This window comes from Epargyreus clarus, unplaced genomic scaffold (assembly GCF_041222505.1).
Source record: "Epargyreus clarus isolate Ecla_fem2 unplaced genomic scaffold, WU_Ecla_fem_2.2 ptg000002l, whole genome shotgun sequence".
NCBI classification, from domain to species: domain Eukaryota; kingdom Metazoa; phylum Arthropoda; class Insecta; order Lepidoptera; family Hesperiidae; genus Epargyreus; species Epargyreus clarus.
The window spans coordinates 8,613,875-8,637,974 of record NW_027332210.1 but is presented as its reverse complement, the minus strand read 5'-3'; the positions used below and the strand labels follow the sequence as shown (position 1 = coordinate 8,637,974).

At 38.3% G+C, this 24,100-nt stretch overlaps 1 protein-coding gene across 1 annotated transcript; it reads right to left on the bottom strand.

Annotated features, from left to right (window-relative positions):
• Positions 1-1,799: 1,799 nt before the first annotated feature.
• Positions 1,800-22,794, bottom strand: Oga (O-GlcNAcase). The gene is made up of 22 exons (XM_073079737.1): positions 22,470-22,794; positions 22,299-22,350; positions 21,253-21,481; positions 20,539-20,643; positions 19,003-19,165; positions 16,685-16,813; positions 15,971-16,114; positions 15,578-15,692; positions 15,394-15,479; positions 14,797-14,966; positions 12,689-13,064; positions 12,051-12,172; positions 11,241-11,320; positions 9,722-9,896; positions 8,878-9,052; positions 8,158-8,211; positions 7,524-7,714; positions 6,985-7,073; positions 6,340-6,473; positions 3,773-3,921; positions 3,169-3,355; positions 1,800-2,904 (listed from the first exon to the last, which is right to left on the bottom strand). Exons 1-22 carry the CDS (start codon positions 22,534-22,536, stop codon positions 2,780-2,782), a joined length of 3,117 nt encoding a protein of 1,038 aa, XP_072935838.1. The 5' UTR covers positions 22,537-22,794; the 3' UTR covers positions 1,800-2,779.
• Between the last annotated feature and the right edge of the window lie 1,306 nt (positions 22,795-24,100).

Genomic DNA, 24,100 nt, shown 5'->3' with positions numbered 1-24,100 from the left:
CTCAGTGACATATAAATGTAAATTTTATTTTATAGTACATGAAAGTGAGAACCTACTTATCACACAACTATTCAATATCAAACCACACTTACTCAGTCTTTACTCATTCTTGACTAGCCTTAATTGTCCAAAATACTTTCCTATACTCTCCGAAGCATACGAGATTCTCGAATTCGAGAAAATCGTATGCGAGAGCACTGTGCGAATCTCCCAGCGATTATTAACACTATAACAAAATCATTCGATAAGTAAGCATAACAAGTCTCATTTAAAAGGCGAAAATATGAATACTAGCTTTTGCCTGTGACTTTGTCTGCGTATTAAACAATATTTGACACACAAAACTAATCTATCATTACCTTAATAATGACGAATTTGCATACCTCTATTTTGTAATATTATTTCCAAACAATCCTTCTTCAGTTATCATGTATGTTACATACAAGAATACCTGTTGAATGACGTTATTTATACACTAACCAATAATAGTAGCAATTCAAATCTTTCGCTGGCGTCAATTTCCTAACGATTCAACGAAAATATATGTATGTTTTAGTGACATACATGGAACAAACACACATTAAATATTAAATATTAAATACAGACAAATTTAATTTACATATACATAATATTCTAACGCGGAATTTTATAGTTATGTGTTTTACAATCGTAATCTGTAACCAATTGTAGTGTAATGAAGATACCCATTATCCGATCTCATTTTAACAAAAGCATTATAATGCAATGAAACAACCATTTATTATTGCTTTATCGTCGTATCATCAATCCTCCTACTGGACTCTTAGATTGAGAGGTTTATACTATAGTCTTCTGCGTTGGCCAAGTGCGAATAGGTACACCACATATACCTTTGCCGACTTATTCCTTAATAACTCTTAGTGTGGAGGTTTCCTCGTGATATTTTCCTTCACCGTATTAACAAGTAATCATTATTTTTAATACGCACAACTTGAAATATCAAAAGTGCGTGCCTGGGATTCGAACTTTAAAACCACCAATTAAAAAGCCGAGTTTCAACCACTATACATATAGGTAGAAGATTTTCACGAGATCTAGCGATCGCTATTCCACGTATAAGCTAGCGTGCAAAACTTAAAGTTATTTTTTTACATTTATTTTAAATGTTTCGTCACATGCTAATGTAATGTACAGTTTTTACAATAATGAACGACCTACCTATCTCATTTTTTCTAATAATAAGTGCAAGGCAATAGATTTATCTTGCATAAATCTTGCAAATGTAAATGCTTTATACTCACACTCAATTTATTTATGTGGTTTCTGATACTCACAAAGAAAACAAAAATGCGTTTTCATAACATAATTGTTCAAATAAAATTGAATTTTACTGTTGAAATTTCTGCTTTGATCTGAATCGACCGGCGTGTTAATTAGCGATAAATTGATATTGATAATTGATGAGGGACGAAAGGACGAAGGCTACAGAGGCTGGCGGAAAAAGTTGTCACTATTACCTCATTAAAGTGGCATCCCTAGCGATAAGGGCTATAATTATTTCCGTCGTTCGCCAGTAGTGTTAGTAATACAGTCAACAGTGGTAGCCCTAGAAAATGTAATTTTCTTTCTACGCATAGTGGCGATATAAGGGGTGCATGAGGAAAATCTGAAGTATGCGTTACTTATACAAAAATCAGGTTAGTGATCTTTAGCGGCGAGAATTTTCATTAAGTTATCTCGTTGCGTGCATTATTTTTACATGGGCGCTCTTAGCGGCGACCACTGTCACTTTAATTTCATTGACATAATTATACAGTGGCGGTTACCAACATTATAGCTTATCCCGTCGCTGACATATACAGTTACGCTTGTGGTAGCGAAAACTTAATTTATTTCGTTCCTTTACATCGGCGCAAACCGGCGCTTATTCCGTCGTCAACGTAGGTGCGCTTTTAGTGATGAGAGCTTAATTTGTCTTAGTATACAGCGCCCCTAGCGGCGATAATCGTAACTTGATCCGTCGCCTGCGCATAGAGGTGCCAGTGGCAACACCTGTTATATCTTATCCTGTCGCCGACATATACAAGTACGCTTGTAGTAGCGAGTCTAATTTATCTTATAACTTGACTGTATAGCGCCCCTAGCGATGCTCACCGTCACTTATTCCGTGGCCTGCGCACTGTGATAGGAAGCACCACCTAACTATGATAACTTACGATACAATTACGCGTGGAGAGATTAATTTATCGTGTAACTTGGCAGCTCTTGCGCTCTTAGTGACGAGAGGTTAATTTATCTAATTCCTTTACATACACAGTGGCGCCCCTAGCGACGCAAACCGTCACTTATCCCATCGCCAGCATATTCAATTACGCTTGTAGTAGCGAGAGCTTAATTTATCTTAAAATTTTAGATACATCGCCCCTAGCGGCGCTCAACGTCACATATTTCATCACCAGCGCGCAGTGGCCACCCTAGCGGCGCAAACCGTTACTTGTCCCATCACTAAAATACACCAGTGCATTTTTAATGACGAGAGCTTACTAAGATATTATCTTACTATACAGCGCCCCTAGCGGCGCCCACCGTCACTTGTCTCGCCGCCTGCACACAGTGGCGCCCCTAGCGGCGCAAACCGTTACTTTTTCCATCGCTAACATACACAAGTGCGTTTTAGTGACGAGAGCTTACTAAGATATTAACTACACAGCGCCCCTAGCGGCGCCCACCGTCACTTGTCCCGGCGCCTGCGCACAGCGGCGGCCCGCGCGGCGGGCAGGCGACGCGGCCGCGGCGGCCGCTAGAAGGAGCGCGCGAGGAACACCTTGCTGTCCGTGCGCGCTACCTCCACGAAGCCCAGCTTGCAGTAGAACTGCTGGGTGAACGGCTCGGATAGATCCACCACTGCGTGCACGCCGCTTGCGCCTGAAAATAAAAAAAAATGGAAACATAAAATTAATAACAATTAGAGCACATCCCGTAACGCGCGTTTCATGCCTGCAATTATGCATAAAATTATGTACTCATGACATAAATGACTGCAACATCTTTAAGAGATCTGTGTTTTTTAAGTTTAAAACAATGTAAATGGCATGCGTGTGGGGAATACGCGTGTGGATACATACGCGATAGAAAAACACTTAGCACTTTTAGTGTGTGCTATCTATCTATACACTCGTGTGTACTCACCGTGCGCCCTGAGCGCCGCCAGCAGGCACGTGAGCAGCCTGGCGGCGGCGAGCGGGTCCCGCGCGGCGGCGGGCAGGGCGGCGGCGGTCAGCACGGCGGGCTGGGCGCGATACACCGCCTCGGGGGTCGCCTCGCCACCGCCGTTAGTGATCGCCGCGTTCCACGCGTGGAATGAAGTGATGTACGACTGGGAAGTATGAAAACAATGTCACACTTCACTTTATTAAATTAATCACGAGCAACCGGCTGCCAGCAAGCATAACAGCAATGTTTTACAGAGGTAAAACATAAAAAAAAACTTTAATGACAATTGATTATTACAGTATAATCTTCGTTACTTCCGTCAAGCTATTCTTAAACGACAAGTTTTAGCTAAGAAGTAATTGATTGTAAAAAATTGTAAGCCTCTACTTTAAATTTATTTAATGTACGAAAACAATATTCTCTTAAAAATGGACTCCTTTTTTAGTGTTTATTACTTTCCAAGATTTTATTAAAAAAACATTAGTAGGTGACAAAATAATTACGCTATAATTATATCTACAACGTTAGCGACCTAAAGCCCCTTGAAACTTGAAAAATTCTCCCCATACATAAACCATACCTTCGCAACATCACTAAGATCCTCCCGCTCGAGGTACTCCAGCGGGTACTTCTTGCACATCTCCGGTACCCAGGCGATCTCCTGGCGCTTGTAGAACTCCTTTGTGTTCAGCGCCGCGCACGCGTAGCCCACTATCTCTGGCTTCATCCCTACGAGACATACTTCAATATGAAGACTCATGATAATAAAGTCCAATTAATAATATTTTGATAATGTGCATGATGACAAATTTTGAAGTCCACTTCTATAATGTAGGTACATGTCTACTGATTCCAAAAATCGTTTTATTTCGGCAATAAATTCAGTATTAACGAAAATAATAGGATTTGTTTATAGCCATTTTGAATTAAGCGCGAGAACGCTCGCGAGTGTCATGGCGTCCGTTGGTGACGTCACGTTAGAACATCCCATACAAAATTTCAAGCAATTCAGTAACATACCCAAAAATGACGTCATTCGCGCCCCGATTAGCGTTTCAGACAAGATGGCCGACTGCATTATTTTATACTTTTATTTAATTGAAAATATAATAAATCTTAAAGTTTTTTTTAAACTGAGTCTATTTTGAGAATCCTTTCAATATATTTTGTTTTCTTAAATCATTTATTCTTTATTTTTTTAATACTGTCATCATGCCAATTTTGATAATTACATAAGAATATTTTAATGTTTGAGTATTCCAAATATCTGCACACGTCCACGACGACGCACACACATTTTCTAATAATAATAAATCTAATCTAATAATTTCTAAGATATGCTCCATTTTATAATACTTTGTTAATTACATAAAGATGTGCTCGTATTTTTTTTATGAATTTAGAATTCCCAAGGTCTACGACGACGCATATATACGCTCGCACGTAGCAAACACACACACACACCAACAAATAAATAACTTAGTAGATCAAGAACTTGTAGCGGCCCTACTGCAAATGTAGTTGTTTAAAATAAATGTAAATTAGAAACAAATGTAAAAATAAAAGTATAATAAAAATAAATGTAAAACTAAAAAAAATATTGTGTAAAATAATAACTTAAACAATCAATTAAAAGAGCAATGTTAAAATATTAAGAATAAAAATAAAAAGGTTAAAAAAATTATGTATGTAAAAGTTGGATAACCGATTCCAATTTTATATAGTGGCATTACCGTAGCCCTATTCTAGTCCCGGGACTACAGGGACATCCTTATGTGACCTAATGAACACTAAGAAAGTATTTATAAAAACGGAATTAAATGGGGAATGAGATTATACAATACTGCTTTGGATACACGTATAAAGACAATATTTTCTTTATTCACTATCAATGTTAAACATTCATTTCAAAGTATATTTTAACGATATATATATATATACAGGGTGAATTTTTAAAACGGGCCTTCAGAGCCAAATCTGACACTATAAGGATTAGCGAAAAATGCTGAAAGGAGTTACGAGGCCGATTTTGATAAAAACTAAAACTGCATCATTAGTTTTTTAAAATATTTTTTTCCTTAGCCGGGAATCGAACGAGTTCATTTTGAAAAAAATGACACCTCTATATTATTCCACTATCTGATAGTGTCGCTTACAAGGATCAAATTCTGGGAAGTAATGTTATGTGACAAATTAAAGGAAAAGGAAAATTTTGAAGAAAATACCTATTTTTCCATACATTGACATACTAATCCTTAAGGATTAGTATACCAATGTATGGATGATATACATAACAAATGATTTATGTATAATTCTTTAGAAACAGACATAAGTCATACCATTGAAGAATTTGTTGGTTAATCAACTAATTATTCGATGTTATGACTATGACATACGGCTTAGTATGACAGAGTAATAGTTTGGCAAATAAGTTACCGCCGTTTTTAGGATTTATTTTTTAATGAAAATAGATAACTGATTAAATATAAAACTCTTATTGTTTGTTGTTTACAACTTCGTTTCAACGTTAAATATGATTTTCTATATCTCTTTTTTTAGTAATCACTCGGATTTTACTCTAAAAAGTAATTCTCGCAAATTGTCAACTTTACAGCTGTATTAAACGAAACTCCGCCCATAGTAAGTAAATCTATTTTAATGGTCCTAAAAATAACCTTAGCTAAGTCGGACATAAAAATATAAATTATTGGGATACAAAACGTCCATTTCGAATGATTAGAAACATTGAGCCAAAAAAAATTTAATACACGAAATGTTTAAATTGATGAATGGCGGGAACTTAACTGCCAAATTAATATGAAAAAATATGTATATTCTTAAAATTGAGGCTTTTCCTTTAGTTTGTCATTTATCATTACTTTCCAAATTTTGATCCTTATAAGCAACACTATCAGATAGTGGAATAATATAGAGGGTGTATTTTTTTTCAAAATGAACTCGTTCGATTCCCGGCTAGGGAAAAAGTTATTTAAAAAAAGTAATGATGCAGTTTTAGCTTTTATCAAAATCGGCCTCGTAACTCCTTTCAGCATTTTTCTCTAATCCTTATAGTTTCGGATTTGGCCCTGAAGGCCCGTTTTAAAAATTCACCCTGTATATATAATAAAGTGAAAACTCTTTACTCACCATTAATCTTAACATCCCCATCAATCTTCTCCGAGTCGTCTTCGCCCTCACCATCGCTATTTGGCAGCCAATCCTCATCATCCTGCAGAACCATGCAGAACTCCCGTGATAGCGTCAGGAAGGGAGCCAATAGCCTGGGAACACGGGAACAGGTGTATTTCTATTTTTGTGTTTTTTTATAAAATTGCAGTAGCGAAGCTTGCCATCCAACTAAGTCACTCACTCACTGCCACACATAGACATCTGTAATTAATTCTATATAGATAAAAGGGTCTACGTAAAGTGTGTGGCACGGTGTCTACCTGGTATTAGAGGTGGTGGAAACCTTTGTGGTTGTACTCCAGAGGCACCACCGGTAGGTACACCTATTTCTGCCTAGTACTAGCTAATAGATAGAATAGCAGTGTTCTATGTATCCGACCTGTGATAGGACTCTTATCTGGGGTTGATTACAGATGTCCATGGGCGGCAGTAGACACTTACTATTAGATGCATGTCTGCATACTCATTTACTACTTGCCATCGAAATACAAGAACTGTTTCACGTCAGAAGTATGTGTGACAATGGTACCTTCCCGGTCAAACTACATAAGCTCTACGAACTTTCAACTTAACAACTTAAAACAGGAAATAATAGATTCTTACTTGTCACTCGGTAAACTTTGAAGGTCCGGCGGGAATAGATCGTTGCCGTCGGAGCCGTCCCGGCACGTTTTGCGACATAACGCGCATAACTAAAAATGTAAAACACATTCAGATATTAAACAATATACATAATGTTGCGCATTTGACATGAGATGGCAATTTCGCCGTAACCATGATCCATGAAACTGGGTCGAAATGTCGACAGTAAAAAAAATAAAAGTACGTATCGTGAGTACCCGTATATTAGAATATTTCAATTCCACAATAAATAATTATATCCATCTTAAATCATAAGTCGTAAAATGACTAAAGACCAAAATATCCTATACTAAGATGAAATCTTCCATCATTATTTTTCGTCATAATATGAAATCATTCATCCAAATAAAGCACTTAAATGATAATTTTATATTATTAGTCACAAGGGTCCTTAGTGATTCCACCAAAAGGAATTATAACATTATTTTTCGAAAATCAAAATTCTCGGTTATTAAAAAAAACCACAAACTGTACTGAAAATATAAGTTGTAAAAACTCACAGAGTCCTCATCAGCCAGAACATAAGGGCGGACAGTGAAGGGCAGTGTGGAGGGTATAGCGTGAGGTCTGAGCACATCCCCGCTGCACTCCACTGGTAGCAGTCTCCGTAGATCAGCTGTGAGCCCGCCGCGGAACACCCAGGGCTCCTGGGCACCGCTCTCGAACGCCTCCCGCCAGCCCTTCGAGAACCCTGAGAAGATGCGGCTTTTGTATAACTTGCAGTTTGTTTGTATGTATGTAAAGGTCACCTTGTAACTGAATTTTAAATCAGTTAACCACAACCTACTTAGTAATCGTTCCAATTTTGCATGTTTTTGTCTGTATGACAATGCGTGATTAGATAAATGACGCGATTCTAAATCCAATATGGCAATATTCTTTTTTTATACTTGTATAAGTATCAAATGAAAGATTTTTATGAGAAAAATATGAAAACCAAAATGAAGTTACTAAAAGAACAAACAAACAAGAACAGAAAATATAGAAAAACACGTTTTTATTAACATTCTTTATGTTAATAAAAACGTGTTTTTCTATATTTTTAATGAGAAACATTGATATTATACACAAAAACTAAACACTACAAAACAATAATATGTATGAAATTATATATAAAGATTTTGTTTTACTTACAAGTGTAACTCCCTTGTGTGTTGGCAGCGATATTTTGTGGAAACTTCCCCAATTCTGGAATTAAATTAAATTGTTAACATCATATGTATACATACATAATCATGTAAATGTAATTTAAATACAATAATAAGAAAAGGAAGAGAGAGGAATAGGGGAAGCTATAGGAAGAAAGAAGGAAGATAAAGGCAGCTATAGTTTGTATTTGTATGTGTGTATGTGTGTGCGTGTGTGTGCGAGCGTATGTGCAGTGTTTTACAGACATAAAGATATACAGTTACACACACGTAGGGCCACAGTTTTTCCTGTTCCGTATAGCAGTGTATGTGTGGTGTGTGTTTGTGGTACGTGTATATGTTTATGGGTGTGTGTATGGTGTGTATGTATCTGGTGTGTGTGGTGATATACTAGGTGCATATATTTATAATTGCGTTATTTACAGACAAATAGATATATAGAGGTACTTACCAAGCCAGCGCAGAAAAGCAGCTAGCAACGCGAGCACAGCGCAGAGGTCCCACACGTAGGGCCGAAACTCAGCGTGTAACTCGCGGTTACTTATTTATTTCGTTATGATGTATCGTATATCAGTGTACGTGTGCTGTGTGTTTGTGGTGCGTGTATATGTTCATGTGTGTGTGTATGTGGGGTATGTTTGTGTATGTGTGGCGTGTGTGTATGTGGTATGTACCCGAGTGACGTTATGATAGGTGCATATCATACCCAGCCAGCGCAGAAAAGCAGCAAGCAACGCGAGCACAGCGCAGAGGTCCCACACGTAGGGCCGCAGCTCGGCGTGCAGCTCGCGGTTCGCAGCGGCGGCCAAGCGCCGGGCCGCTCGCCGGGTGCGGGTCGCCCACCAGGAGAAGCGGCGGAGGCGACGGCGCCACTCGCTCGTCTGGACAACGAAACAAACTTACTTAGGGATGATGACGTAACATAACTAAAGTGTCGATTTTTTTTTTCGACAAAAAGAATCGTTTTTTTAATTGAAACTAAATATTGAATAGATAAAAAAATTTGTGACTCGCGAAATCGGCACGATAAATAAGAATTAAACAAAGAAGAGTTATAAATTTTAACGATTATTGATACTAATATTATAATAGGATGTACACGTCACCTCTATATTGTCATACCCATATATCTATATCAATAAAGTACTTATTTATTTTCCCTAGGCAGGATGTTAACCGCATTTGTAATGAACGAGGTTAAAACTTCACAATTTCTGTAGACCAAAATGGTGAAATTTCGATCTTTCAGATAAAAACTGCATAGATTAATTGACAGTCACCCTGGGAATGATTTTTCTTCTATTGCGTGACGTAATATAACACTTTTTTGATACAGTTAACAAAATTCAGAATAACCTCTCTATGTCATTTCGTATTAATCTACACCATGTTTTTTTTTATATCCAACCTAACGATAAGGCAGACAGGCTACCTGGTGGAAAGCAGTCACCGTCTCCTATGGACATTCGCAACACCAGAGGAGTCGCCAACGCATCGCGGGCTTAACATTTTTTTTTAATTATAAACATTTTATTTACTTGTGTTTTTACCTCAGGCTTGTTCCCCCTGGGCAGGATGCTCGCCGCGTGTGTGGTGAGCCAGTTGAAGTCGTGCATCAAACGGAGACCACGGGAACCGTGCTCGAAGGGTAAGTAGAACAGATCGCAGAGCAACACTAGATCGTCCGCTGTTATCGCGTTGGCCTCGCCCGAGTCTTCTAATGTCCTGGATAAAATAGACGAAACATTAAATAAACTTAACCAACCTATAGTCATCACAATCTAATCAGCCCACTTTGACACATGCCATCCTAATGTCATAAAATTTTTGAACTAACTTTGTATGAACGCATAACACGTAATTGGAAAGTCAAATACAATTACGAAATAATTTATTAACAAGAATAATTAGTAAAATTTATAAATTGTATTACACATATTATTTCAATTAAAATGTGCCCAGAAACCAATTTATCCTCTATCAAAAAGTATCAGGGCGTCGTTGCAATGTTATATCAGTCGGGTAATTTAGCAGTTTACGACAATTTACGGCTACAGCTTGCAGCTTCAAACCATTCGGAAGAAACCATAATCGATTAACTTTCAAATAATCGAAACTTAGAATTACCAATAATTATTTTTTTATCGCTTTTTCATCATAACAACAATAAAATAATCGAGTCTTTGTTCCTTAGTGATTGTTAAAATGAAAAAAAAAATACAGGTTACGATAGCACCAACGTGCTTTATTTAATCTTCTGAAAATGATTATTTTTTTAAATTACGAAATAATTTATTTTCTATTCTTTTTTTTTATTAAATCTTAAGATGATTTAGAAAAATACTAAACAAATATTCTGTTTACAAAATATTAAGTAATATATACAGAACGACATGGAGTTATCGATTTGTAGTAAAAATCGGTTTCTTTGGTTATCGATTTGTGTGGCACATGCTTAGTGCCGTAGCGATAGCATGTGTCAAAATGGGCCTATTAAATTGTGACGACTATAGTTCATAGGTTTTTATAATGTATGTGAATTGGGATGGCCCAAAAAAGATCAGTACTTTTTTAATTTTTCTAGTTAAAATTCCGGGTCTCAAGAACTCTAGAAAAAAATTAAATGTCTTTTTTTTAGATGACTTACATCGAATTGTATTTTTAATCTTCTCATTTCTGCATAGAACTAAAATAATGGAAAGGTTGGTTACGGCAAATAATTAGGGACTAAATTTCAAAAACTTATTTAATTTAAGGTAAACTACGATTGTCTGTGCTGCCATTTAATATACAACAACAACAACAACAACAAATACTCTTTATTTGCACACCACAATACAAGGAACACATAAAATAATATCAGAGACGGCATACAAAGAGGCGGTCTTATCGCTAATGAGCGATTTCTTCCAGACAACCTTTGGACGGAGTTAGAGATATATGAGACATGAAGAAGGTAGGGGAACACACAAAGCAAAAAGTATATAAATAAACTACACATATATCTTATGTAAATGGTATTACATAGGTATAAAATACATATTTTTATAAAACAAAATCAACACTTACTCATCAGTAACTTCAGTAGGTTCTACCATCATGTCTCCACTTAGCGGACTATTACTCGGCTCCACTTGCATCGAACCATTCTGAAATAAATTCATTAAACTATCAAAAATACCCATATAATTATAAAATAACTATAGTATGTAATGATTTTTAATACGAAATGTCTAATGTAATGAGTCAGAGGTTACACCATCTATCTATATTTCATATCTATATTCGCTTTATTAATCATATGTAAAAATGATGGCATATAAAAAAAAGAGAAAAATTATTATTAAAAAATACGACAAACCCACTGAGTTTCTTATCGGATCTTCTCAGGTCGCGTTCCGATCCGGTAATAGTATAAGAAAAATATTGTAACTGACAATTTGTATGTGCCGCAATTTGTAATTACAAAATAAATATATTTCATTTCATATCAATACGAACGATCATCCCTTTCGTGTAAGAATTTTTTTATGAATAACAAGTTTACCAATCTTAGTTTTGTTCGTATCAAATATTATTTACTGTCCATTTACTTACTAGACAGCCCGCGACGGCTCACTTTTAATTTTTTATAGTAATCTGTATATTATGGATGAAGTAATAAAAAGTAATAATGACGACCCGCGTGGCAGAGCGGCCACCACACCGATCTGACGCGCTAAGGGTTCCGGGTTCGATCTCCGGCCAGACAGATATCTGTTCTGGGTCTGGGTGTTCGTGTATTCGTCTTTGTGTGTGTGTGTGTCCATGGCACCTACGATACAAGGAATCCTAGTGTGGGGCTGTGAGTGTAAAAAGTGAAAAAAACATATAACATACCTCGCTAAACCCATCATTCATGACGACATCGGAGTCTGTGGCGGCGTTGGAGGGCGGGTCCACATCCAGGGGCTCCACCCCCGGCAGCGACGGCCGGGACGGGCTCAGCGTTTGTGGAGTGTCTGTACGTTGAAAAACATTACCATACATTTATTGTTGTAACAAGATGATTAAATATTTTAAATTTACACATTGACGTCATTTTTGGGAGGGATTTCAAACACGAGACTATTAAACTATCTTTAAACGTTTATATGAAAATTGTTTTAAAATATATTAGGTATATTTGGCTTTATAGTTCGAGAACAATTAAAGTTCTTTAATAAAACACCTTGACTATGGAAACATTTATGTTTTTGTAGTTTTAAAATAAATAATTGCAAAAAAATGTAAAGTGACAAAAGTATGTTTTATTGACAAGAAAGCCTATATTATAAATTGTATATTAATGAAAATGTCATCACTAATATTTTTAATGACTTAAAAACCTTTTTGTTATCAAATTATTCAAAAATCATCTCACTTTAAATATTAATTTACTAAAGTTATCACATTTATTTTTAATCAATCATTCACTTTCCATATTTATTACCGAAAATCATAGCTTTAATTTTCAATTAATTAAAAAGTAACCTTACCACCAACACTCATATCTCCATTCCGCTGCTGTTCCTCCACCGCCACGTCATCTACAATAATCTCCTCATCTTTATCTTTCTTCATATCCTCAATAAAGCTGGTACTTTCCAAGATACTATCATTACTAAGCGTATCATTCGCTTTATCTATCATAGTTTGATCTGTCTCCAACTTATCCCCTGTGTCCTCTAAAGCCTTCAACCCTAATATGGGTACCGGTAGAGTCGACACGGGTATCTCGGTCGGTAGAGCGATAGAGCTCGCCATGGGTATGATGGGGTTTGGTATGGACTCGTTTAGTATAACCTTTGTGGGGGATACCAGGGAATTCATCACTGGATTTGTTACAGGGTTGAAGTTTTCCACCGGCGCTATCTGGAACAGAAAATCAAGATTAATGAGTGAACGAAAGTGTAGTATTTCAACTGACTGAATATTAACTATTTTCGACTGAAATCTAAGACGGAAACTTTTGAAGAGACTTATGAAAATTTACACGACTTTCTGGAATTTAGGGATTCATAGATTTATACCTAGCACCTGACCGAGTTGCTTCTATAAATCTATGAATTGTTGAGGCTGAAATCTGTTTTTTTCTTCCAAAGTCGATAATTTGAATTTTGTTAGAGGATTAATGTCCCATTGCTGGGCATGAGTCTTCTCTCAGAACGAGACGGCCTGACCGGGGATGACCATGTTGGCCGTTCTGGTGGTGACGTCACACGCCACTGCCGCGCTACACACAGTGTCGGTGGCCACTAACCCCGGTGGCCAGGTTGGGGCGGTCGTCGGCCAGGGCCTGCAGCTGGGCGGTGTGCACGGTGGTGACGTCACGCGCCACTGCCGCGCTACACACAGTGTCGGTGGCCACTCACCCCGGTGGCCAGGATGGGGCGGTCGTCGGCCAGGGCCTGCAGCTGGGCGGTGTGCACGGTGGTGACGTCACGCGCCACTGCCGCGCTACACACAGTGTCGGTGGCCACTCACCCCGGTGGCCAGGATGGGGCGGTCGTCGGCCAGGGCCTGCAGCTGGGCGGTGTGCACGGTGGTGACGTCACGCGCCACTGCCGCGCTTCACACAGTGTCGGTGGCCACTCACCCCGGTGGCCAGGATGGGGCGGTCGTCGGCCAGGGCCTGCAGCTGGGCGGTGTGCACGGTGGTGACGTCACGCGCCACTGCCGCGCTACACACAGTGTCGGTGGCCACTCACCCCGGTGGCCAGGATGGGGCGGTCGTCGGCCAGGGCCTGCAGCTGGGCGGTGTGCACGGTGGTGACGTCACGCGCCACTGCCGCGCTACACACAGTGTCGGTGGCCACTCACCCCGGTGGCCAGGATGGGGCGGTCGTCGGCCAGGGCCTGCAGCTGGGCGGTGTGCACGGTGGTGACGTCACGCGCCACTGCCGCGCTTCACACAGTGTCGGTGGCCACTCACCCCGGTGGCCAGGATGGGGCGGTCGTCGGCCAGGGCCTGCAGCTGGGCGGTGTGCACGGTGGTGACGTCACGCGCCACTGCCGCGCTACACACAGTGTCGGTGGCCACTCACCCCGGTGGCCAGGATGGGGCGGTCGTCGGCCAGGGCCTGCAGCTGGGCGGTGTGCACGGTGGTGACGTCACGCGCCACTGCCGCGCTACACACAGTGTCGGTGGCCACTCACCCCGGTGGCCAGGATGGGGCGGTCGTCGGCCAGGGCCTGCAGCTGGGCGGTGTGCACGGTGGTGACGTCACGCGCCACTGCCGCGCTACACACAGTGTCGGTGGCCACTCACCCCGGTGGCCAGGATGGGGCGGTCGTCGGCCAGGGCCTGCAGCTGGGCGGTGTGCACGGTGGTGACGTCACGCGCCACTGCCGCGCTACACACAGTGTCGGTGGCCACTCACCCCGGTGGCCAGGATGGGGCGGTCGTCGGCCAGGGCCTGCAGCTGGGCGGTGTGCACGGTGGTGACGTCACGCGCCACTGCCGCGCTACACACAGTGTCGGTGGCCACTCACCCCGGTGGCCAGGATGGGGCGGTCGTCGGCCAGGGCCTGCAGCTGGGCGGTGTGCACGGTGGTGACGTCACGCGCCACTGCCGCGCTTCACACAGTGTCGGTGGCCACTCACCCCGGTGGCCAGGATGGGGCGGTCGTCGGCCAGGGCCTGCAGCTGGGCGGTGTGCACGGTGGGGATGGCCATGTCGGCGGTGCTGGTGGTGGCGGTGTTGCTGGTGGCGGTCACCAGCGACATGCACGTGTTCACGGAGGGCAGGATCGGCACGATCGGCACCGGCGGCACTGTCACGCACACTGACAAACGCTACACTATTTACTGCCATTACCAGTTTATAATCACACTAAGAATTTACTGCTTATTTACTGCAGTGACCAACTTTGGATCACTATTACTATGAATTTGGTCTTTATTTACTGCAATTACCAGCTTTGGGTCACTGTTACTATGATTTCACTGTTTATTTTTTGCAGTTACCAGGTTTTTTATAGAAAAAAATTGTACAAAAATAATTAAAAAATTACTGATTTTTCACATTTAATAATACTTTACTATTCACTACTTTTACCATTACCAGCTTTTCACCACAATTAGTATCAATCAATCAATTAATCAATTCCTTAAAAATATTAACATTTTTATAATTGATAAATCGATCACTCACTGTGAGCCTATGTTTTTCGCGCGTATTTAAAACTCTATTTGACTCACCTGTTACTGGGGGTTGGGGCTTGATCACAGGTCCTTGGGCCGTCTTCGGGATGGAAAACTCTGGTAGCCATTCATTTATGGCTTGCCTATGAAGCAAGTGAACGTGTTACTGCTTTCATATTTAAACCTTCAAGTTATGAACTTTAACATTGTTACTACGGAAAATAATAAAAATTATAATTACCTCAGAGCTTGTCTATGATGATACACATGTTTCCCGAGAGATAGGGGCGTTTCGTCGTCACACACGCCCTGTTCGCTCTCTCTTTCCAACTTGATGTCCCACGATACTGCTTCCACTGAAGATATTATAAAATGCATTTCTATTTATGTTCTTGTATGTATACTTTTTATACTCATGGGAAATAGTGGTTATTTGGGATGGAAAGAGATTGTGTAAATTTGTCATGGCATAATGTGAGAACAAGAAGCCACAAAAAATGCGATTTTTACAAAATGTTATAATTCTGTAAGTTTTTTATCAAGAGAAATATTAAACAAGTTAAAGTGAGGAAGAGCTTATCAATAATGCATAAAGAAATTAATGTAACTAATAATATCTCTATAAGTGACATACTGTGTGCTGGAGCGTCAAGGCTGCAACTGGCCCAGTGCGCCAGGGTGCGGATGGGGATCATGTTGGCGTTGTACTCGCAGTTGGGGTTGGTCAGCACCCCCCGCAGCAGGGGAATCAGCTCCGGCGACCGACCGCAGTATGGACCTGGTAATTGATATAAATATTTTTATATACAACTGGGATATGGTACGGGACAAAAATACAAATGACCAATTTGTTTTAACTTTCTATGGATTTTCAATTTGCATACACCCTTTTGCAATTCAGTTTCGAAAGGTTTTTTTTAATTTATCTTTGCGTTTTTGTAATATTTGGTAGAAATCCATAACGAGGGTATATAATTTATGAATAAAGTGTTTTGGCCAATATAATGAAATTGTTAATTATTTAAGTAAATAACAATAGATGATTATCAAAACTGCACAAAATTTTACGTACTTCAAGTAATCAAAAGATAAAATATTCCTTAAAACTAAACAACATGTATAACATATTTTTTACATTTTGGATTGCGACCACACGGATTTAAAGAGAGATGCATAAGTATTTACTTTTTTGATACTTACAAATAATTTATTATTCCCCTATCCTGGTCCCATCCCGTCCAATCCCTTTCAGTCACGCCCAATCCCATCCCATCCCATCTCATCTAATCTCATTCCGTCCCGACCTAGTTTTAATAGCACGCATCCTCATACCATAAATCATCCTTACCAAGAAAGATCCTCTTCTGGTCGTAGTCGTTGGCGTGCAAGTTGTCCCATATTACCGGCGGCCGTCTCAGCACTTGAGTAATCTCCTCTATGCACTCTGTTGTCAACGTCTTCGATATTACTTTGGGCCCTGTGGTAAAATACACAAAATATATTGTCGGAATAATGTATTATTTGGAATAAATTGTAGTTAAAAAACATCGATCGACAATCCTGACGAACCTGATGAGGAGAATGGGATGAAATTATGAAAACCGTGTATTGTCATCGGTTCTTGATAATTCATTGTTCAGAATTTTGAATTAATCTGTCTGTTCAATTTGGGTAAAATCAAGTTCAAAGATTATGTTACATACAGATTCATGCATACGTGGTAAAATCAATAATAATCATTGACTAGACCCAGGATTATATAAATCGATGGTCAATTTGTTTTTAAGATGCGGAAAAATGTCAAAAAGTTTTTGCATTGCAAATGCAATCTTTTGCTGTATTTTATTTATTACACGTAAGAGAATAATTGAATAATATTATTTTCTGTAGTTAATTTAAAAATTATTGACCCAGACCTTCAAAATGATTTCCCAAAGATATTCCATAACAAAAATGTAAAGTGAACGTTTAGTAATGCGTAATTATAATTACAGTAAAAGAAATAAAATATGATGCAAATCGAATTGATTCAACTCAACAACTTTAAGTACTAAATATAACTAAATAACCTAATTGTTGTAGTAAATAACATATCATATAGGATTTTGTATTTGAATTCAAAATATATTTTATGATTTTTAATAGAACTGGTTATGCCTGCCATATTATGTTGGATATAAAAATCACGTTATATTCTGTTCGAGTATCAAAAAGCTATGAATGTTTGGTCATTAAAGTATGGTCATTAGATTATCGGTTTTTTGAGTACTTTTACTTTAGAGAAACGTCAATGAATAAAATTTATCCAAATCACAGTACACAAGTAAAGTTCATTTCCAATTATATTATATTAAAAAGTTAACTTAAGATTAGGCCGCACACATTTGAATGATTTCATCACACAACGATCTGCACGCATGTGTGTGTGTATGCATTAAAAGTTAATAAACAAAATCTGAGCACGCACAGTACATTAGTCACACTACAATTACGTACGTCAATGGAAAATCTAGCAACGGCGCCGATAAACAAATATTAGGTCACTGACCACTTGTCGGCTACTTGTCTCGACTCTCGACCCAATCTAGATACCGTATCGGATTACAAACGACACATGAAAATTGCTTCCATTTTTCACATGTGCGTGACAACATGTAAAGTTAAAATATTGTTTCAAAGATTTTGTAAGTCAATCACCTAACCTATGGTGTTTTGTATGGAGAGAAAAGCGGCGAAAGAAACTTTACTCACACATATTTTCCAAAAGTTTTAAAGACAATGTCAACTTATGTTGGAGTGCAGCCATTTCAAACCACACAATTTTTCCATCAAGTAATCACTTGTTTTATAATACGTTTTCTATATATCGCTCGTTTAATGACCACACATATTTCCCAAAAGTTTTATAGACAATGTCAACTTATGTTGGTTGGAGTGCAGCCATTTCAAACCACGCAATTTTTCCAACAAGTAATCACTTGTTTTATAATACGTTTTTTATACAGAGTGAATTTTTCAAACGGGCCTTCAGGGCCAAATCCGAAACTATAAGGATTAGCGAAAAATGCTAAAAGGAGTTACGAGGCCGATTTTGATAAAAACTAAAACTGCATCATTACTTTTTTAGAATATCTTTTTCCCTAGCCGGGAATCGAACGAGTTCATTTTGAAAAAAAATACAATATACAAAACGATATTTTAAAAAACGAATGATGCAATTTTAGTTTTTATCAAAATCGGCCTCGTAACTCCTTTCAGCATTTTTCGCTAATCCTTATAGTTTGGGATTTGGCCCTGAAGGCCCGTTTGAAAAATTCACCCTGTATATTGCTCGTTTAATGACCACTTTAATTAGACGGCGCTTTTTTTTAAATGACATGGATTAGGCCAAAGTCCACCGCGTTGGCCAAGTGCATATTGGTAGACTTTACATACCTTTGACATTTTTTTCTTATAAATCTCTAAGGTAATAACTGATACGCACATAATATTGAAAGATCAGCGTGCCTGGGATTCGATATTCGGACCCCACGATCGAGAGACCGAGTTTCAACCACTAGGCTCCCACTGCTTCTGCTTCAAAATCTCTCAGCGGGAACATACTAAGTGGTCCACATGAACCAGATTTAACCGGTTACGACCAGCCCAGGTGCTGGTCACGCTCACCTGTCCACATGATGTCGATCTGCTGCGAGAGCTTGGTGCCCAGCGTGTTGAGGTACTCGGAGCTGTTGACGGTGGGCACGGCGCGCGTGGAGCAGTACTGCGTGGGGCACAGCAGGAACCGCGGGCAGCCCAGGTGCTGGTGGATCTCGTTGGTCACCGACACCTGAGAAAAAATGGCACTTTTAAGAACGTTGTTGGAGCAGGTTCCCTATAATGGCTTCACGACCCATGTATGTGTGCGTATAAAACAGATGCAAATGCACGCGTGCGATTCGTGATGCACGTTTCATACGCATACTTATACGGGTCGCGAAGACACTGAAGAGAGTTAAATTCATTTTGAAGGTGGTAGAACCCTGAGGTTCGACTCCAGCGGCACCACCGCACCTATTACTGCCTAATAACAGTAATAACAGCGGTGCCAAGCTGCTGTGTTTTGATTTGAAAGATGTGGTAAGAAAGACATACTTTTCTGAGGCGTTCCATCTTAGTCCTTAGGGCTAGCGGCGCATCTGTGGCCGATCTCAGGAAGGAATCTAATCTTCGCTTGGGCTAATTACAGACGTCTATGGGCGGCAGCAATTTTTCGCGCGCATCTATTTTTCATTTTTTTCACCTCGTATAAATAAAACGACTGGATTGTTAAGGTTAACGACATTTAAGGTAACGTTATATTCGTCTTAAAAGCCTAAGTTTCTTTTGATATGCGAGAAAAACAAAATTACGGATTTTTGGCACGAAATAGCTACTAAATATACTATCCACATCTCCTATCTCCATTATCGGATCAGTTCCAAGATGCTAAATTAGTATTGTGGTCGGTATTTAATACGCGTGATTTTTTTTAATTCATCAGACCTTTCTAAGTTGGTAAAAAATACGTAAAAAAGTCATGCTTAGACAAATACACATACAGGTGAAGCTAATATAAGCAAAAAGTTAATAAGAACAAATAAAGTTATGCAGAGAACAGTTAGGCGAGTGGGACACGCCGTTATCTACAAGTGTGTTTGAATGACTCATAAGATGTGCTCAAGTAGACTGTCCAAACTGAGGACCGCAATGTATCGCTAGTGTGGCGATTCTAATCTTTTGCTTTATGGGCTGAAATGTTAAAAAGCTGAAAAACTGTATCGTGATACAGGTCGAACGACGAATTTACTAAATTTGTCGAAATTGCAAAAATATAATTATGTTAATATAAATACTATTTATAAGTGTGTTTCAATGACCCATAAGATGTGCTCAAGTAACTGTCCTAACTGAGGATCGCAATGTATCGCTAGTGTGGCGATTCTAATCTTTTGTTTTATGGGCTGAAATGTTGAAAAACACTATAATGATCCTAGCACACATCTAAATGATGAATTTAGATTTCTGCCTGGAATCTGGCATTTGTTGCATCTCAATAGTGTTTAAAATTGGTCAAGTTATTTTAAGTTTATCCATTACAAACTGAAATATAATAAAAATCAGTCTTCCTTATAATATTACTATAGACAACCCTGTAATATTTCTAATATAAATATAACATACCTGTGCATGGGCAAAGCTCTGGAATATTAACTTGTCAGATTCACTCATCTCTGGCTCGATGTCGTCGAATAATAACGCAAAACATGTACAACCAAATTGGGAGACCTGCAATAAAACATACCAGTTAATAAAAATGAAAACAAACTTAAGAATTTATGTCATTCGTCTAGTGTTGTGCTGCATCAACTGAGAAACAACACAAATTACTTTTAACTAACAATATACTTAAAAGAAACATTTTATATAATCTATCTCATGGCTCTTAGTCGCCTTTTATGATAACCAGAGTAATGCAGCCTAAAAATATTTCTGGTAATGCATGTTTGTACTTATGTGTATGCAGTCCACCTGATTGTAAGTGGATACTGTCACCCTGGACATCTGTAATCATCCCCAAATAGGAATAGATGTTCTTACCTGCGCGCCACAGATGCGCCGCTACCCGTGAGGACTAAGCTGGAACGCCTTAGAAAAGTATGTCTTAATTATCACAACCTTCAAACCAGAACACAGCAGCATTTAACGCTGTTGTTATGAGACAGAAATAGGTGTGGCATCAGTGTACATGATGTATTGCAGTAATTACTTCTATAAGCAACAACATCTCTGACTGTGGAAATTATAAATTATTAAATTACTGTGATTTAAAGGATTTGATTCAATACAACGATCTTCTATTCTATTCAGCTACTACATATATTTGCACTTATATACCTGTTCCAATTTCCGTTTAAGCGTGGTAATCTCCTTCTGGTTGCTATACGTGATGTCTAGACCAGGTGACAGGGCATAACAGAAGGTCACGCCCTGAGACTTTGCGGCGGTGATCAGGGAGGTGAGGTGTTCTGCCTCCTCTACTGTGTAAAGCTCGCGCCAGTACGCCCGATGCTTGTAGTCGTCCTTCGGAGCGTACACGTACATATCGAGGCCCCATTTCTTTAGCCTGCAATTTAATTGTTTTTTAAATACATAGACTGAATGGTGTGTCGGACAAAATGATCTTTTTCTATAGATAACAGCATTCAACAGGAATGGCCCATGTTTGTGTGGTTGTGTTCCTTAAGATATCATCATCAACCCATTGCTGTCCCACTGCTGGGCACTGGTCTCCTCTCAGAATGAAAAGACTTAGGACTACTATTGGAAGGAAGGATTAGGAGGATAGTCTACCATCCTAGCTAAGTGCACATTGGTAGTCTTCACGTACCATTGAGATCTTTTATAAGATATTAAGTATGCATGTTTCCTCACAAAGTTTTCTTTCATTATTAAAGGAAGTGAAAATCATTTTTAATTTGCACATAATTGAGAAATCAGTGGTGGGTGCTTGGGTTTTAAACCTTGGACCCTTCAATCAAGAGGCCGAGTTACAATCACTGGGCTATTGCTACTGTATTTCTGAAGATATTGATACATTCATACACATTGAATAGAATAATACAAGTTTGTTTTGTCATAGGCTATGTTGGACAAATATGATATTATTATCATAAAATAAAAATTTAAACATAAAAAGTTTAAACAGGATATTTATTTTTTAATTTTAATTTTTATGTAAATTAATTAGCATTTTATTTTTTACAACTTGGGATTACAAATATTTAACTTAAAAAGATTGAAGTTAAAGTGACAAAGTACTAAAAGAACTTTTGTAGAATGAAAGATGTAAGACTATTACAAATTATAATTACTCAGTACTGTTAGAAATTACAAATACAACATAATTTACATAAGATTGGAGTATTAAAGAATAAACTTACTTCTGAAATAGGTCTTTTCTTTGTTCCGTAGTCCACGGGCGACCGTAAAAGCCTGTAATAGACAAGCTTAGGTCATTCACACTAGCACTAACATACAACATATATTATCTATAGATCGTAGCATCTGTACAAACGAAAGCATAGAAATATACACCAAAATAACAAACTTACCTTCGACCACTCCGCAAATAAAGTCGTTTCGCGTAGAATTAGGTTCGTCCGGCGAGCTTTCGGTCATATTTGAAGAAACTTACGACTTACAGCACAAAATAATCAATCACTTTCAATTCGTATTGCAGCCTAAATACGTGATAGGAACCGAAAATTTCACTCCATACAATTTAGTAAGGCTCTTATTAATCAATCACCAAAGAATTTAGCGCCGGTGAACGGTATTTAGACGATAATTACAGAAATAGGACCCCAAATTGAAATTATACGGAGAAATCTAATGTGATGTGTCAAACTGAGATGTGAAATTGTGAAGTGTTTGAAGATGTCGTTAGCATTTTGACAATTACGGAATTTAGTACAGACTAAATATTTCGGTCTAGACTCAAGAGGTAATCTATGGTTAACTTACATACATAGAATTGTTGTTTTAATCGTTATTTTAAAAAGCATTGACGTAAAAAGGTAAATTTGAATGTTTAATCCATTACCTATTTATAGATAAATAATGGATAATACACCAACATGACCAAAATGTTCTTTGAGAAATTGTAGATGACGCTAGTGAGAACTAGAGGTGTAAAAGTAACGAGAAAAAGCAAACCCGTATGTATTCGTTACTATAAAAATGAGTACTCGTTACTTTCGTATCGTTACGTTACTCGTTACTTTTTGATACCTCAGAGGTTCAGTATGATAACCCAACGAAACGAATCGTATCGTTCATTTGGTACGAGTGTATCAGTGTAGTGTAGAACTGGAAATGATGAACTATTGAGTAAATACCTAGAATATTATAATAGGTAGTATTAATGGAATCTCTAATTCATAATGAAATACCAACACTAAGTCACTAAGTCAAAGTTATTTATTGTATTGACATTTAAACAAATAAATCTTTTATTTTGAACCTGAAATTAGACATTATTAAATAAAAACATATTTTAAACAACATAAATAGTTTGTTCTAATGAAATTAGTCATATTAAATAAAATAAAATTTCACATAATACTAATATAAATCGAGGAACGAAATCGTGCGAGTAACGAAATTCATTCAGTAGTAACGTTTCGTTACTCGGTACCAGAGAGCGCACCCGTTACTTAGTACCGAATACATACGGTTTGCTACAGGTCTAGTGAGAACTTAGTCACACTCATAGATGATACACTTAATATAGGGAAGTCACACTAGTGGTGTAAAAGCAAGCAACAACTATTCAAAAGAGGCTGTCCATGAGAATTAAACTAGAAATAACTGTAAGTTACGTTCAATAACTTAAACAAATCCTTCAGTTTGATATAACGTCGTCGACGTAGTTATTGTACATTTCATAAAAAATATACCTTTCATTTTTTAACACGCTTTTATTAGCTTGGGTTGTATGTATGTATATATGTAACTATGTAACGGAATCTTTGAACCCGATTTCTATCCACTTTGAACGTTCAGTTTAATTCAATATTTTGAATAATTATCAAATACCGATATCAAACAAATTATGAAAACCGATGACAATATACGATTTAAATAATTTTGTACCATTGTCCTTATTAACATCCTCAGGCTTAACGATTTTCGAGGCGAGATTGTTCGAGCGCCTTAGAGAAAGTTCATTGCAAAATTACTA

Excerpts from the sequence above, each read along its gene's own strand:
- Oga (XM_073079737.1), bottom strand. The coding sequence starts at position 22,536 with ATGACCGAAAGCTCGCCGGACGAACCTAATTCTACGCGAAACGACTTT. Across the intron at positions 21,482-22,298 it reads AGAAAAGACCTATTTCAGAA|GCTAAAGAAATGGGGCCTCG; the intron begins GTAAGTTTATTC and ends ATTAAATTGCAG. Across the intron at positions 9,897-11,240 it reads CCTACTGAAGTTACTGATGA|GACATTAGAAGACTCGGGCG; the intron begins GTAAGTGTTGAT and ends TATTTTATCCAG.